The sequence below is a fragment of the Hippichthys cyanospilos genome, chromosome 14, assembly GCF_059441005.1.
Source record: "Hippichthys cyanospilos isolate Australia breed blue-spotted pipefish chromosome 14, RoL_Hcya_1.0, whole genome shotgun sequence".
Classification (NCBI taxonomy): Eukaryota; Metazoa; Chordata; class Actinopteri; order Syngnathiformes; family Syngnathidae; genus Hippichthys; species Hippichthys cyanospilos.
In genome coordinates, this window is record NC_142382.1 from 12641491 (window position 1) to 12658478 (window position 16988).

At 38.6% G+C, this 16988-nt stretch overlaps 1 protein-coding gene across 1 annotated transcript in view; it reads left to right on the top strand.

Annotated features, from left to right (window-relative positions):
- arid1b (AT-rich interaction domain 1B) overlaps positions 1 to 16988 on the top strand; it is a 194959-nt gene that overhangs the window by 140299 nt on the left and 37672 nt on the right. Inside the window, exons 6-7 of the mRNA XM_088433133.1 lie at positions 9195 to 9281; positions 13598 to 13726. Coding sequence (XP_088289259.1) covers positions 9195 to 9281; positions 13598 to 13726 — 216 coding nt within the window. The remainder of the gene's footprint in view (positions 1 to 9194; positions 9282 to 13597; positions 13727 to 16988) is intronic.

Here is a 16988-nt window from a genome sequence, read left to right on the forward strand (position 1 = left end):
TTACGAGAAGGTTGTAGGAGAGAACAGAGGGTTGAATTTTGATGCAGTGGGGAGGGAGCAGAGCAGATTTATATATATATATATATATATATAATTTTATTTTTTTTATTTTATTTTTTTTTGGTCACACCACTCCCAAAGAGCCTGCATGGGAGCAGCGCCTGTGGCAGTCCCTGTCCCTCTCTCGGCCTCACATTACTTTCATCATGCTCGCGTTCTCTTCTGTACCCTCTTGTGTCTCACTTTACCTCGGATGCAGCCCCCACCCCCCGTGCTTGTATTTGCCCGGAGCATTGCTGTGGTGCGGGCCTCCCACCGAGGAAACAGCCGCATTTTTCCAACCTCGTTCTTGCCTCTTTCCCGTATTCCTCCATGTTTTTGCTGCAGCTCTCTTGTCCCTCTTCTGTCCTTCTGTTTTATCTTCTTCCTCCCATCTGTGCATTAAACCTCCTTCCTAATCTTTCCCTTCTTCCACCTCAGATATAAAAACGGAAAAATGTCCTCCCCTTTGGTAACAAATTCACACAGTACAAAGAAAATCAACTACACATTTTTTAGACCACCATTTTGAGCAATTGTTTTCCGACTTCATCCAAGTGGAATATTCAAATTGGAGCACAGCGTTCAATTATTACGCTTTTCCCAACATCATCTTCTCGCTCTCTCTTCTTCTCTATCCCGCTCACTGCATTTTTAGCTTAAGCTGCACTTTTGTTTTACTTACACTCAGCGCTGAAAGTAATGAGGATCTCTGGAGAGTGAGAGCGCTTGTTTTGTGAGCCACTGCAGGCCTGCACTCGTCCCCTGCAGGGCTAGTTAAACTGGCATCAGCCCCTGGCTTGGAGAGGCATTGGCCTTACACCCATTGAGAGCTAAACCACCATTACTGGAGCTTCTTGTTTATTTTCCTCACGCCTATAAAGTCAAGAAGGAGATATTACCTTGTTGTGGGTGTGCTGGCTGGGTAAGGTGTGTGTGTGTGTGTGTGTGTGTGTGTGTGTGTGTGTGTGTGTGTGTGTGTGTGTGTGTGTGTGTGCGCATTTACAGCCTAAGGGTTGCATTAAGACACAGTGCTGAAGCGGCCCTTTCTCTCTTGAGCTCACTGGCATGTCCTCACCTTTGGAAAAATGTCCCCCAGCTGCTTCAAGAGGGCAGGGTCTATCGTCCACAACAGCATAATGGACACCTGCACAGCGGTCCAATGCAGCTGTAATATTTAAAACAGTTGTTCCTTGCACTTTCTTTTGACCAGTAGCAAGTATAGCCTCGGAATAATTTGCTATCTATCCCTATTTATGATCCATAAGTAGTCATTAAAAGCCTGTCTGATTGGGATGGGAATCTTTGCCTGTCATAGGGTTAAATGTGATTTAGATTTTTGGGTCTATGATTTGATTCGGAATCGTTTTTTGATTAATCAAAATTATTTGATTGACAATAACTTATGCTTAAAGCTATAGATGTGCAATGCTAAAATAAATGATGTAAAAGAAAATGACCCAAAAATTGTCAAAATGCTGCACAAGGGTTGGTCAAGGCAATCTTTATTTATTAATTGCTGCATAGCAGGAACTTGTTTTTACAGGTATAAAGTCCATTTTGGTGGACTTTTATTAATTTTGACCCAAAACATAAGTGCAGCACTTGTAACACCACACACCAGTATTTGGTGTCACTTCAGGGTGAAGAAATTCATTTAAAGCAAGACAAGGCATCAAATGGAGCCCTGCAAAAAACAGTCCTTTATGTCAACATAACCTTTTAATGACAAAGATGAGGAAGCCCTGCATCAAAGCAAACAAACCATAAATATAGAACACAACACAGTGAAGACAAATAATCAGTATTCTAACACTCACAATAATTAGGCGGACAGCTTCACACCACTACGCTATAAATATTCCTCTTTGTCGGACGTGGCACAGAAACAAATGACTCTTTGTTCTTTGCTCTTTGTTCCTGTACCGAGAGACAGTGTACTTATTGAAACAGTGCCCCCTAAAGGAGGGCGGGCTATCCTTCCCTGTTCTAAAAAAAACTCATTGCAATGTGACTTACTAGGGATGGAGTAAAATTGGTCATTTAAAAATGTGAAGGTGTTGCATATGTTTTTCCCAAATATTATTTTCCTTATTGTGAGAAATCATTACCATGACTAATGTATTCGCATAAAAGAAGTCGCGTCGAAATGAAACCGCATAGTGCGGGTTCAGATTCACGTACAAGCATGCCAAGTCACTTGGTGGCAGTAATGTCGCAAATTATGTCCAAAAAGAACTTCCACCTCTGACATCCCCGGTATCTGCATCTTCGGCGGGAAAAGAGTAGCGCTATGACGCAAATCCCCTTTGAAGCTGGTCACATGCAGCCACGAAACCGGAGGGTTGGACAAATCTCCACTTTAGCCGCAGGTTTTAAAACATTTGATTTTGATGAAGAAAAAAAAAAGAAGCCTAGTTACATATAGCAAAAAGGGCAAAACGGAGACCTTGACTTGAAAATCATTCACTAGTAATAAGAAGACATAATTATATTATTATAGGTGATATGTGCAGATTTGTTATTTCATAAGTGTGTACCAAATTGTTCGCACTTCCCCCTAACTCGTACGCAAGACATAGCTCCCACTTTCAGAAATGTTGGTGACCCCTGCTGTAAGGCGTCCTAACCGCCATGTTGGACAGATGAAGATTTGCAAAAGTGCATCGGTTGCAATATGAAAAGACAGATGTCATTTTCACATTTCCTCCAAAATAATAGTATGTTTATGTGTTAGTTGAGCACATTTTAATCATGTGCAACCAATCTACATGATCAATTTAAGTTAATTCAAAAGATTATTTTTCCGGGCACACAAAGTGCAGTATCTATACACAGACCTGCTCTACATAGTCAAGGTTCTGCCATTGATGATATCCTGGACTCTCCTTCTTAGGCATGACATGCTCCATGTCTCATATACTCATTTGTAAGCACTCACACAGCCATGCAGTTACTCTGAAGCTTAATATCAGCCGAGCCCTGAAACAAAACAGAAATATGGCCACAAGTCCTCCCCCTCAGCTTTGAACTTAACAAGCTTTTGCGTTTGAAATCCTGATGAAAAAAGCTTCAAAGACTACATTCCCTCTCTTCAAAAGAGGACTCTGGGTTGCCTTGACAGTACTTGGGGAAGAGGATTTTAAAATGTGTTTTTAGTTTTTACTCAAGAGCATTATCCCCCCCAAAATAAATTCATTGAACTTCAATTACGTTTAGCCTTGTTGCCTCATAGAATTGGGAAAGTGTGGAACAATGGTTTACGAAGTGTCTTTTTATACTGATTAAAAGTTATTTGACTTCTCAGTGAAATCATAAAAACTGTTTTCATTGTTATCCTCTGTTGGCTCTCACACTCTAACCTGCAGCAAGTTTGTTTTTCTTCAACTTAAGCACATTGGAAAGATGTGGTCTTAAACAAAAACGTGGTATACTGTACTTGCCAATAGCAGAGGAAAATAGTAAGATTTTTTTTTTCTTTTTAAGTCAACAATGAATAAAATTTGACCAGTTTAAATACTGTGCTTAGTAACTAGCGGACAGAAAAATAATATCAATGAAAGAGTGAATAGAATGTGTTATAGATAGTACTTATTTCATCATTTGAGTTGTGTGAATACTATGGATATACAATTTCTACACATCTACTGATGTGTAGTAATTGACATTGATTCGAATGCCAAATAAGTGATATCATGTCATTTACAAAGCTTATAATGGTTATGTATCCCGTACCTCTAATTTGAAATTGTATGCATCCGTTTTAGTGTGTTTGCACAAAACATTGTAAAAATGCACTTTTGTCAAGCACCTCCAAATTGCCTCTTTGTTGTCAACAACGAGATTTCAACAACGTGTCAACAATGTGGCTCATTTTTTTCGACCTACTTTGAGACATTAGGAAAAGGAAAAGACTTGTCTTGTTCAGCCCATGGACATGTGCTTGATGTCGGCAGGTGAGGGGAGAAACAGTAAAGGGCAACCTTCCACGCTGTAATCTCACAACAGCCGTCACTTGAGTAAAGAAAGCTCGGGATAATATCCCAAATAAGATGATCAGCAAATCTTTTTGCCGAAGACTTCCCTTTCAAACAAATTATACGGGTCCGAGGATAATTAACCCTGGAAGAGGATAGAGGAAATTTGAATGAATGACGCAGAGGAAGATGAGAATGTCCGTGAGTTAATTAGGAGGAGCTTAGGCATCTCAGGTAGTGATGACAAAGGCGGTGGCAGGTGGATTTAAAATCTGAAAACTCATTGGACAAAAATTGAACACGTGAAATAAAGTCAAAAGAAAACCGGGAAATTGATGATGTCTGGGGTCTGCAGCGTAAGATTTGAAGGCGCCACTGAAAAATACATATTGATGTGCGCTTGCATATGCAGCACAGACACTGTGAGATTGATTTAGGTTTACAGTATTTGCATGTAAACATGTGTAGTTACACTATAAGAGTGCAGGCCAGGTAAAAATATGCACAGTGAGTCTCCAGCAATTGGATAAACACAAGCTTTCAAATGACACGTACACACATATGCAAAGCTAAGAGACGACCTGCATGGCAGAAGCATTTCCATACAAATTATTATTTTTTTGTGTGTGTATACAGGAAATGATATACTGCTGACATTTAGCGCTTCCTCTCTCACCCAGCAGCACATGGTGAAGAACTGCGTGTCAGAGATTCGGTGTATGAATTATTAATGGTACAGATTAAGCGTGCCAGGACTCACTGTGGAGCCTGTTTGTTTTATTTAAGCATAATTATTTAATGGCATTTCGGGTGAGGAGAGGAGGGAGGACAGGGGAGAGGGGGTTGTCAGGGAGAGATAGGCTTTGTTTGGACACTAATTGGTAGTGAAATAATTACGAAGTGCTGGAAGCTTAACTAGCGTAAGACGGGGAGGGGCTGAAGCTTTATCAAACTTACGCTACTCCTCTTATCTGTTTTCAGTGTTCTCTTTGTCATTGAGACTTTCTGTTTTCGATTATTTTTTGTTTTTGTCAGCTCCCTTAATCACCCTCCCGTACAAGCAAAAGCCTCGTCATTGTTATTGCTTGTCTCATCTAAGGCGAAACATTGAATCGCTGTGTAGTACACCGTACAGAGTGGCGCGCACAACACAATCTGCTGCCACCATCAGTCTGCCATCCAAGCAAACGGGGTCTGACAGCAAAGCTCATGACTGGCATGCATCCCTGCACGTGCACACACACACACACACACACACACACACTCACACATCGACAGGTCATTTAAACTGTTTTGCAGTAAACGTCAAGCTCATCTGCCAAATTAAACCAGTGCTGTAATTTACTCAGCAGGAACATATAGTTAAGTTATATTTTGTGTTCCACTTACTACTGCTATTACAAATTACCATTTGGGTTTTGCACCCAACTACCTACCATTTTTGTATTGCATCATTCTAATAATTAAAAAAGAGAAAAAAATTCAAATGAAAAAGAACGTAAGATGCAGCATAATACTAATAATAATAATTCAAAAAATGAAGTGTTATTCAATGGGTTAAAATTGTAGCTTTGCATGATAAACCAATATGTTTTTTTTTCCGGGCCGAACCCAAGTAGTGGTCAAGAAGGCCGTTAACTAATATTTCCGATCGATTTTCATTGTTAAAGGGAAAATATTGGCATAAAAAATTCAAACAAAATGATTGCAGCCGCTCATATAGCACGATGGCACATGTCACAAAGTAGCCACCAAAAGAGGCAAACAGACCTCAACAAAAAAAACATCAAGAATACCGAAAGGGCACAAAGCACACAAACAACAAATGACATCATCAACAAGGCAACACAAAAACTCAACAACCAGGAAAGCGCGTCTACAGGAGGGTGGAGAAAACCACAAATCTGATCGTTACGGTCAACGGTCTAACAGTGATGGAAAACAACCACATAAAGAGCGGAACACAGATGGCATGCAAACCAAAGATTCTTACAGACAATCTTCCAGTTGACACAAGCATTTATACGCTCCCTGAGTCACACTGGTCGCTATTGACAATTGTTGGGATGCAATCTCGACCTGCGCCTGCACGGAGCATTGTACTCCATGCTTTAAGCACCACCTCAGGCAGTATGGAGGGGTGAAAAAGGAGCAAGTTCCAAGTTTGTGGCAAAACATGTATTTTTTTTGTCACTTATATGATTGCTTCTCCTGCATTTCAAGTAAAAGTGAAGCCAGTGTTGTGTCTGTATTCTAACCAAGAAGTGTTCTGAGCCTTCGCCATTTGTCAAAAGGCTATCCGAATTTGGACTTTTTCAAACTTCAACTACGACAACTGCGCTTGAACGCCTCTTTGAACGCCGAGTTATGAACCCAGACTTCACCGAAAAAACTACTTTCAGCCATCTTTGTTGTTCGCATTTGCCTCTGAAGCTTTGAAGTCGGAACAGGGACATTCAGAGTGGGATAAATCAGAGCCAAAGTTTGGCTTATTGTAAGTATGGTTTTTGCTGTCGCTGTTTTTACATATCAAGGCATTGCTCATGCACCTATTGGGCAGAAAATAGGGCCCCACTTACACAGCAATGTATTTATTTTTAGCATTTAAAATTCCTTAATGCAATTTTTTTCTTCTATATAAATAGGCATCTTAGATTTGTTATTCTAAAAAAAATATATAGAGAGCCCTTTGCATCATAAGCATATCTTAATTTAAATGAAAACTATAGTAACGTGTGCCTAATAACTAGCGCCCTATAATTTCCTACAGTAAATACATGTTTGGGAAATTTATAAATAACTACAACGTTGAAATTTTACTAATTAAAAGGTGCATTCAGATAGTTCCCAGGGTCAGCAAAGATTTTTTTTTTTTTTTAAATAAATGGCTCCCTGATGTTAATCTACTTTTAAATTGGTCTTATATCGGAGAATATCTCTAATGTGTCTATTCCTGCTGAATGAAATGAGTTTGTAGAACCTAGATGAAGTTTTTTTCCATGTAGTCAGATTTTGTTTTGATGGATTGACTGCATTTTTTTATTTGAGTTAACACACCCTTGTCTTGTAATTGTTTTTTTTTTCATTTCTAAGCCTTTTTCATGAAAAACGAACGCACTGTAATATGTACTTCTTTTGTGATTTCATATGAGCATCCAATAATCGATTGAGGGCTGCTAGAATAACTGTGATATGCTTATTAAATCAGCCATTCTTTTTACTGAGAGTTCCAAATTATGTAAATAAATTCCCAGTGCTAGATGTGATCATATCCTCATAAGTGCACCAAGAATGCTCTAACTGTGCTGCAGCACAAACTTTTGCTGAAGTATTTTAGTTCCATACACGTAGAGGCACGTAGATAATGTTTCCACTGTTATCTGAGGGTTGCTTCAACTATTGCACGCGGATGTTTTGCCTTCCCTCCTGCCACATGTTGACAGACTAGCTAATCGAATATTCACTCTTTGAAGCAGTGCCGCTGGATCCACTCATGTGTGAGGCAGGGGTCCATGCGTGTGTGTATCTCTGTGTGTGTGTGTTTGCGTGAAAAAGAGATACATTTTTGGCACGTTTCCAATGCTTTTGTGTGCTTCCGTGTTTTTCCTTGTGTACTTGTGAATGTTTATTTACATGTTTGCGCAATTACTTTTATTACTTTCACGTGTGTGAGTGCTTGTGACTGTAGGCGGCCTGGTGGAATGAAATGTTGTTTATGCAGTTTTATGCCAAGCAATTATGTTGACTTAATTGGGTTTGTTTATGTGGAGAGTGTGCCACCTCCAGTCATGTATTATCGCTGCTTTTGGCAGCACGCATGCACACATGTTAATAAATAAATAAATAAATATATATATAAACGTACCCATATGAAATAATGTTCACAAAAATAATATACTATAATTAGTGGAGCAAAGTGTGGTAATTGATGAATAGTAGGTGTTGTGAGATGGAAAATGTCAGCCTTTTGTTTTTGTAAACCTGCATACATTGTAGACCTGAGTGAAATGTTGATTTTTTTTTTAATTATTATTACTAATTTGAAATTTCTCTTAAAGAGGATTTTCAAAATAATAAATTTGATATTTTACCCCCTGCTGTTGTGGTGCATTTCAACTCCATAGCTTCTACCTTCCTTGTTTGTTTCACACCCATGCAAAAGAGTAGGCTAGCGCAACATAGCTACAGCTAAAGTAGGTGAACCGTTTCTTCCTAAGACAGTAGTTCTATTGTCAGTGGTTTGGCTTTGAGGTGACAGACGTGGAACAAGTAGCACCACGGTGCAACGATTGTTTAAAATCCGTTGCAATAAGAGACAGCAGCATAATTAACTTATTTTAGCAACTAAAACAGAGGCACCCGACCTAGTATGTAAAATGTCAAGCTTTGTAAGGGAAACAAGACCAACAAACTGCAGCTAAAAAGCAGCTAAGTGTTGAGTAGACATTTACACAAGAAAACACGTATTATTAAAAGGGACATGATGGAGAGCGATCACAAAAGCAGTTGAGTTGCACATTGCAAAAGATCAAGCACCCGTATATACAGTGGAAAAGACTGGGGCGGAATTGTTTATGCAGCAGGGCATGCCTCAAGCCAAAGGCAGTGGACAGTCTGGTTTCCCTGACCAAGAGGGAGTTATTTTTGCTGTGCTAGTTAAATCTTCCAGAACTTGTTTGGACATTTCTGTCATTTTTATGTATTTAAATAAAATAGGGGGGAAGAAAAGGTTTTATTTTTAGGCAATATCGCCCATCTCTAATACCCCCACCCCCCAACCCCCCACACTCCTTGCTGCAAGCCAAATCAATCCACTACGGTCCCTGTCTGCCATTGTCCTAATCAGACTCTCAACTTCATATTGGATTTCAATGGAACCTACACAGCCCAAAGACACGCACAAGCACCTAATCAATGATCCTCAAATGGCTCTAGTTTCCTACAGGGGATGGTTCCCATGTTTGAATGCTTACATGAAGAGAAGGCACAGGGTCAAAAGACCCGACATCTGGAAGCGCATTTGTCATTTAAGGGATGGTTGATATAACTTCATGGATAGTGATTGTGTCAAATATGAAGGCTCTCGTCACTTGGCAAACGTGCAGAATCCATTCGGCAACAATGCAATACACTATTGGATTTCTGTATTTTCATATTCTGTTTTATGTTTTCCTGAAGGCTCCAACTCAAACCCACAGAGCTCTGGAAATGGATCGGATGGTTCCCGCCCACCAATCACCCGCTCGCCAATGGCTCAGGAGCGAGGTTTGTACAAACTATACTCTGTGTAAATAAATTTTCTGCATGTTTTTGTTTTATGTTTCGGTTTGCTCAGCAGATGCTACTTATGCTACTTTTAATAAAATGAACTGACGCTGATAACACTGTGGCAGTTTTAACATATATATATATATATATATATATATATATATATATATATATATATATATATATATATATATATATATATATATATATATATATATATATATATATATATATATCACTATTATTGTTGCAACACTGGTACCGAGCGAAACTTGTCAACGACGACTGTGACTGGAAACAAATGCTGTAAAAAGATTCAATATTCAAGAGTTTTATTGTCATATGCGCAGTCACACTACACAATGAAATTCTTGTTCTGTTCGCTTCCCCGAGCAGATTTCCATTCCACAAAATAAAGCAAATAACTAAGTTGGCAATTAAAAAAATAATAATAGGGCAATAAGGGCAAAAATAATGAAGCACTAAAAAAGGAATAGACTCACAATAAACTGCAAAATATTGTGTAGTGCAAAATATTATGTGGTTAGCAGCTTTCCTGTAGGATTCGTAAGAAAACAAGAAATTAAAAAGATAAAATAAAATACAGCAATTTTAAGTGGAATAATCGGCACCCACATATTTTAACCACACCACATATGTTTTGGACACCTTGATTAACTTGCTGCCATCGACTATAGAGATCAAAAATCCAATTTGATTGGCCTAGCAGTGTATGAGGTCACACGCACTGTAGTTTTGGTATTGACGACTTTCTCTCATTTCTAAAAACAGCTGCAGGCGTCATTTCAAACATTGCCACAAAGACAAGACAGTGACCAAGAGCTCACATAAATGGAATGCACCCCCTGTGTCAGCTTCAGTCAGACAGACAGGGGGAGTGGATGAGGGTGGCCCTCTGGAAGGTTATTTCCCAACAAGATAGAAATCCACTTGGAGATTGAATGCTTCTTTCTAATGCATCCAAATTCTCCTTATTCTGGTGAAGAGAAAATACAATGCTAGTTAAAAGTGCTGTTGTTTGTGAGGTTTTTCCAAGCAAGAATTACGCTTCCTCGCACAGGCACTCACTCACAAATCTCTCACCCTAGCACACCCACTTTGCTCAAGTGCTTGCCTCCCTTAAGAGCTTCTCTCATCTCTTCATTTCGCTAAATATGCTGAATGTCCCTTCCCACTTCTTCCCATGTATGCTTTGCTGGCTGCCGCCTTTGTTCACTCTGCCAGGAAGAGGGAGAGCTTTGAGTGTATGTGTGGGTGTGTGTGTGTGGCTTTGTGTGCAGAGGCCTACTGGGGGAGTGAACCAAGCAGAAAGACAGAAATCCTTGAATGTGTTATTTGCTTTTAGCGCTTTCTACACATTGTTCTTCTTCTCCATCCATTTTCCAGGCAATTTAAAGTGCGGTATTACACACTATTTTTCCCCCTCCTCCACATCCTCCTCTCCCAACATCCTCTCATCCTAATGGAAACAAAACATTACAATAATGTCCTCACTCCTTAAACCCAGCACTCGCAGCCTAAGCACTTTCAGGCCCCAATCACAGCTCTTTCCCTCCCACACACACTTTTTCTCCAACTGTCTTGGCCTCCGTCTCTTTCTGATACACACACACACACACACACACACACACACAAACACAGCATTTATTGCTTGCATTCTGTTATCTACTCCCATACAGTCAAAGAGACAATTATGTGCACACAAGCTAGCTAGACACACTTACCGACCAATGCAATGGGTGCACGCACTCTCTCTCACACACAAACACACGCACACACACACATCACACAGACCAATGTACATAATCCAATGCATTATGCCTTTACAAAGAAAACCATGCAAAGTTACTGTCAACACTTGTCACTGTGGTTGTAGTTTGCAATGCTGTGGAGCATTTATAATATTTTGTCCTCAGCTAGCGGTACAGTTGCAGTCAAATGAAAACATTCTCTTGTTTTTTTTTTTTTTTAATCATTTAAAATTTCCTGATTTTTCTGTTTATATTTAAGTGTCGAAACCTTGATGAAATGATGTTTAAAAAAAAAGCCACTATAAACAGAATATTCTTCAAAGTAGGCACATTTTGCCTAGTTAACAAATTTGCTCATCTGTTTTCTTTGTCAACATTTTGAATTGGATGATGCTTTTACTACCTGCAGTGACTTCAAATTCATAGCTGTTTGTTATTAAGAGTTAAAAGCTTGAAAATCTTGAATTTGTTAATGTGTTGCAGACGATGAGAATTTGGATAGTAATGTACCTAACCCATTTGGCCATATTTACCTGAAGAACTATAAATATTTGTGTATTTTGTTTGTGCCCTAAAAACTGTCTGTTTTGATAAATACAGCATAAAACATAACATATATGTACATACAATGAATTAAAAAAAATTATTATACCTGTACGTAAATATGATATTCACAAAAATGGCATTTGGCACTATACAATTATGATTGCTTGCTTTTTCGACAACTGCAAACCCCCAAACTGGCAGAAGAGTCTGCTCCTGGATGCTTACCACATCCATTTCCACCTTGTGTGACACACATGCTCATGCACACACACGCACACTTTTTTTTTCTCTTTCAAGGGCCATTCAGCGACCTTTACCCATTTGTGTTGGATCGTAAGACCTTTCTGTGGGTTTTAAAAAGAACATGGTGGCTTGAGAGCGTGGATCCCGACGAGGATCGCTCCAAATGTCAATTTGAATGGTAAAGGCGAGTTTTAGCCTGAGAGGCTTTGAGGCACCTATTGACAGAGCAGCTTAGAATAATGAAGTAGCCATGGTCAAATCAGCAGCTTATTCTGTACACGGAGAGCTCTTTGCTCACTTACACAGCAATGTTTAGAGCAATCTTCTGCAAGGGGAGCTCACAAAGTCTGTGTTTGCATACTTTAAATTCATTTTAAAAGACAGTCTACGACTTTAGTCCATGTTTTTTCTTCATACCTGATCCCACTGTCTATCGGGTATCAAATTGAAATTCAGGTTCAGTCCAGGAAAAGTGTTGTAGGAAAAATGTAAACCCTCATATTTCAATAGTTTTGAAAATCAAGAAAAGAAATAGAAAAACTTACATTTTTAGAAATATCAATGTGTTCTAAAAATGTAGGTATTGTTTTCCTTTTTTTCCAGAAATAGTGAAATATATCAAAGTGAAGTCCTTGCTGCATGCCTCTCATGTGGCTGTTCTGAGCCCATTTAAAAAATGGAGACTGCAGCGAAGAAAAAGAACATTGACAAAGGGCAAGTGAAAATCTGAAATACGAAAAGTTTACAAACAAACTGTGGCTGTTTTCAATGCAATATCAAGAAGCACTGCCAGATGTAACATATATCCAAATGTCACGATATAAAATGATCACAAAATGAACCTCACAGTATGATAATTGTCATGATATTGAGGGGAGGTGTAATAGAAAATAGCTCACTACATTGTAAAAAAAAATGATGTTAGGAAAGTCACACTATCAGTTTTGGCACATAGTAACAACAGTGGCAAAGAACTGGCATCCGCCCAACCCCAAACAAACATGGAGCTTTGTTTTACAGAAAAGGGATAAAAGAATATCAAAGAACAGGAAAAAAGGTTGCCTTTTTCATTGTCACTCTAACGCAAGGTTATGATTAACATAGAATCAATTTTACAAGTACAAAGAAATATTTTCTTCTAATAAAATGATAGACAATAATTTTGCGATGGCAAACGGTAGGATCAGTGTCACCATATGATTGAAAAGATTATCAAAAAAAAAAGTTGAATCAAAAATAAATTATTTTTTGCATTTTTTCTCCACTGCTGTTAACGAGAATAAAAAAAAAATTAAACCCGGAGATCCTGAGGGTTATGAATCATACATAGATAACTGTGAAAAAGTGTTTGCCCTCCTCCTGATTTCTGTACGTTTTTGCATATTTATCTTTTGCAAAGGTTTTTCAACAAACCAATATTAATATTACACTGAGACAATCCAATGATTTATCAAATACAGTTTCTAAATGATGATGAACTGCATTTTATATATCGTTGTGTTGTCTCATTTTTATTGGTTGTATAAAAAGAAACCTTTGGGAGTGATAATTATGCAAAAAACTCATAAATCAGGAAGTACTTCATGCCACTGTACGTTAGTATATCTTAATGTCTGGAAAAGTGCAGTCGTAAAAAATACAAAAAAAATCAAGAGAAAGCTTCTTTTTTACATATATTGAAATAATATTGTCGTTGCCCTCATGGACATAGGCTCTTTGGCAAAAATTGTTCAATTTCTGTGTGTTTTTCAGGGTTCATGTCCAACATGCCAAGGAACCAGACTGGCTCTCACTTCCCATTGTACCCTGGGATGGGTCCCTACTCCCAAAGTGGCCCCACAGGCCCTTACGGACCTCAAGAAAGCCAGTATGGACACCAAGGTACAACACACTAAAGACACCACCCCAATGTGCTTGCCTTAATGTTTTGTCTAACATTAAATCCTTGGAGACATTTTAATTGCATAAAACAACTCATTTTTTCATCAGTATTACAAACTTTTTCTTTAAAATATTAATGAGATAAAACATTTCTTTTGTTGCCTTGTGCCATTCAATCATATTAAGGTTACGGAAGATTTTAGCCTCTAATGGGATTTTTTTTTTTTAACAGCTGGCCCTTAGTCGGCAGTCACACTGGGCCTTGGCATCAGTGTCATTGCTTTCAAAGAGAGCGTGCTAATGAGGAACATTAAAGGATTCATTTTGAAAGACACGTCCATCCTCTTTGTGTTTCCCACTTACGCACACACACAAATAGACAGTATTTGCTTGTCGTGTATGGCAAGTATTAAAGTGTGACATTTGAACTGCAGGCTAACCTCTTTGCCCTCCTCATGCAAACATGGTGAGGTCTCTACAGAAGGATGATTTCATCTAGGTTTAGCTGCGGAATCTTCATGAGAGCCCATGCATGCTATATGGTGGTTCGTGACACATTTTAACTTCAGCTTCTCTGAAAACGTGACAGTGTTTGGTATGTCCTTATTCTTCTGGGTTTAAACCTTGACAGTGCAGGGATGTTACAGTTAAATCATGTAGGGGGTTTTTTTGTTGTTTTTTTTTTCCATGGTTATTACTTGTAATTATTTTCAACATTACAAAAACGTTCTGATTTGCTGCCAATGTTGTGGTTCAATTATCTGACTTCCATGCCAGAAGCGTGGCAACAAGTCAGCTGGGAATTTCAATTTAATTCAGCCACCCTAAAGTGACACAATTGTGATTTTGACTCAAATATTCTGGAAAAATATATCATAAAAGCCAAAAGTTGGGATTCAAATCTGGTGCATTTCGTGATGTCTTCAAATTGCTGTCCTTTAAGCTCACTGTAGACAGGGAATTGCCAAGTCTGCTAGCATGCAGCCAAAAAATGCTAAAACCTCTCAATATCTAATAGTAAACAGGAAGTATAGCGTCTATTTCTATTTTGTTAAGTAGTTTTTTGTATGAAATAAATGATTAGCGGACTGTGGATGGATGACATCTGATTGCGTCATAACACGTGGCTGGTACACAACACACAAGCAGACTGCAAAGTAGCTGTGTGACATCAAAGATGACAGGACTGTCACTATCAAATTTGTATTATTCAGAAAACTGGATGCAATTTCCTTTTGCATTCAAGTGTAGTTCAAAATCATTTTCCCAACTCCTGTTTATTAACCAATTTTTATTTACTATTGTTTAGTGAAAAAAAAAGTCACAGTGGTGGGGTTGATGTACTCAATAAACTTTTTGGAACTGATTGCGTTACTGTTTCGCCCATTGTTTTCTAAAGTAAAAGCAGATGTTTGCAAAGGTCTTATTTTGATTAAAAAAAAAACAAAAAAATGTTTATCACTCTGCTATCATGAAATACTACAGAAATTAGGAAACAATTACTGTCAAGAAGCTGAAATCAGAAGATTTTGACAACTTAGAATTTTTTTCAACAATAGCTCTAAAAGATAACTTGATTATTAAAATAGTCTATGAATTTGGTAATGATTCCTTGTCGATTAATTGATTAATTTTGCCAATTCTAAAAGTAGATTTTAAGAAAAGCTGATGCATTAAGTGGAGAGAGAAATGTGCTGTATAAATCTATTAAAAATGTGAAGGGGTTGATTTTTTTTTCATTATAAAAGGACGTTTTCTAGTTCGTGCCCTTATAGACATCTTTTACTCTTTTACTCTAAGTTTTGATGATCATCATTTGTTTTACTTCAATTTAAACCGTCCCTCTCAAAATGTCACCCCATAATTTGGTCAATGAGATGAATTTTCCTGTCCGGAAAAACACATTTTATAGAGCATGGTTTGTTAAAGTGTGATCAGTAAAAACAGTACAGTAACTGTGTCAGGTGGACAGCATCTAAGTGTGCAGTCATTGTCAAGCCACAAAGTCAGTCACGCAAATACATTTATCTCCCCAGCCTAAATGGAGCACTCGAGCCCTGCGAGCTAGTGGCTAATTTATGCTAGACGCAACTGTATCGCAGCCTGAGTCACTGGTGAATACTGGCAACCTGTGCTGTATATTAATGTCATCGTAATTAAGTGATTCAATGTAATTGCAGATTGTTGAAGTCTCCATCCATACTGTGTATTAGCAGTTCTGTTACCGCATACACATCCAGGATGTATCCAGGACCCAAACCATAGTAATGAACAGAGTGGACAGCTGTTGGTAATTTATATTTCTAGTTGACAGCTCCATCTGCTTGCCTTCCCTTTCCCTCGCGCACTGACAAATTAGTAAGCCATTATCCAACACAGAAAGGCTCTCCAAGTTCCTGAACTCTGCTCTTCGTTTCTCTTGGCCTGCCTGTTGGCCTGTATCAGGAGAATCATTGACCTGTGTTAGGCGTGCAATACAACACTGAAAAGTAACAATACCGGCCACGCACATGGACAGACAGCTGAGAGTTCTCTAAAAGCTGCAGTTCGGCTTGTTCGAGCACAAATGGCAGCAGTCCAGTCTTTGTTGTTATTAAACAAAAAATGTCTCCACCGCAAACAAGCATGGTGTTATGTGTGGATACTGGTGGATATTTTTCTTTCTCCAGTCCCAACAGCTGTTCTACAGTCCTGCGCATGGACTAGAGCCAGCACAGACTGACAGGGGAGGAACATGTCATACCATTACAGGAAAATATTCAAAGTCCATATGGACTCTGTTCTTTCTCCCACCCATTGCATCACTTCCCCCATGCACTAAGATACCCCCCCCCTCCCAAAACTTCTCCTCGAGGGGTTAAACACTCTCCTACTAATGGCCGTGCTTGCAGGACTTTAAAAATCTCAGTGCTTTGCCGAATTGTAGTGTCTCTAAATTCTTGCCACACATACACACAGAATAGAAAAGTTGTGATTCAAACCGCATCCTGAGGTTCAGTATTTGGGAGAAAATTGTCAGTGTAATCGACACGTAAGTATCACATTAATCAACAGTTATTTCAATAACCGAATAATCGTGTAGATCCACTGTCTAAGTTAAAATTGCCCAAATCTACTGATTTCAGTAATTATTCCCTGACTTCAGTAGTTGTCATGAAAGCAGACTGTCAAACCATCCATGCAAACATTACTTTCAAATAGTTTGTTAAGTACAATATCAATTCCTCTTGTGTGGCATTGCTTAATTGTGGTGTATGAAATA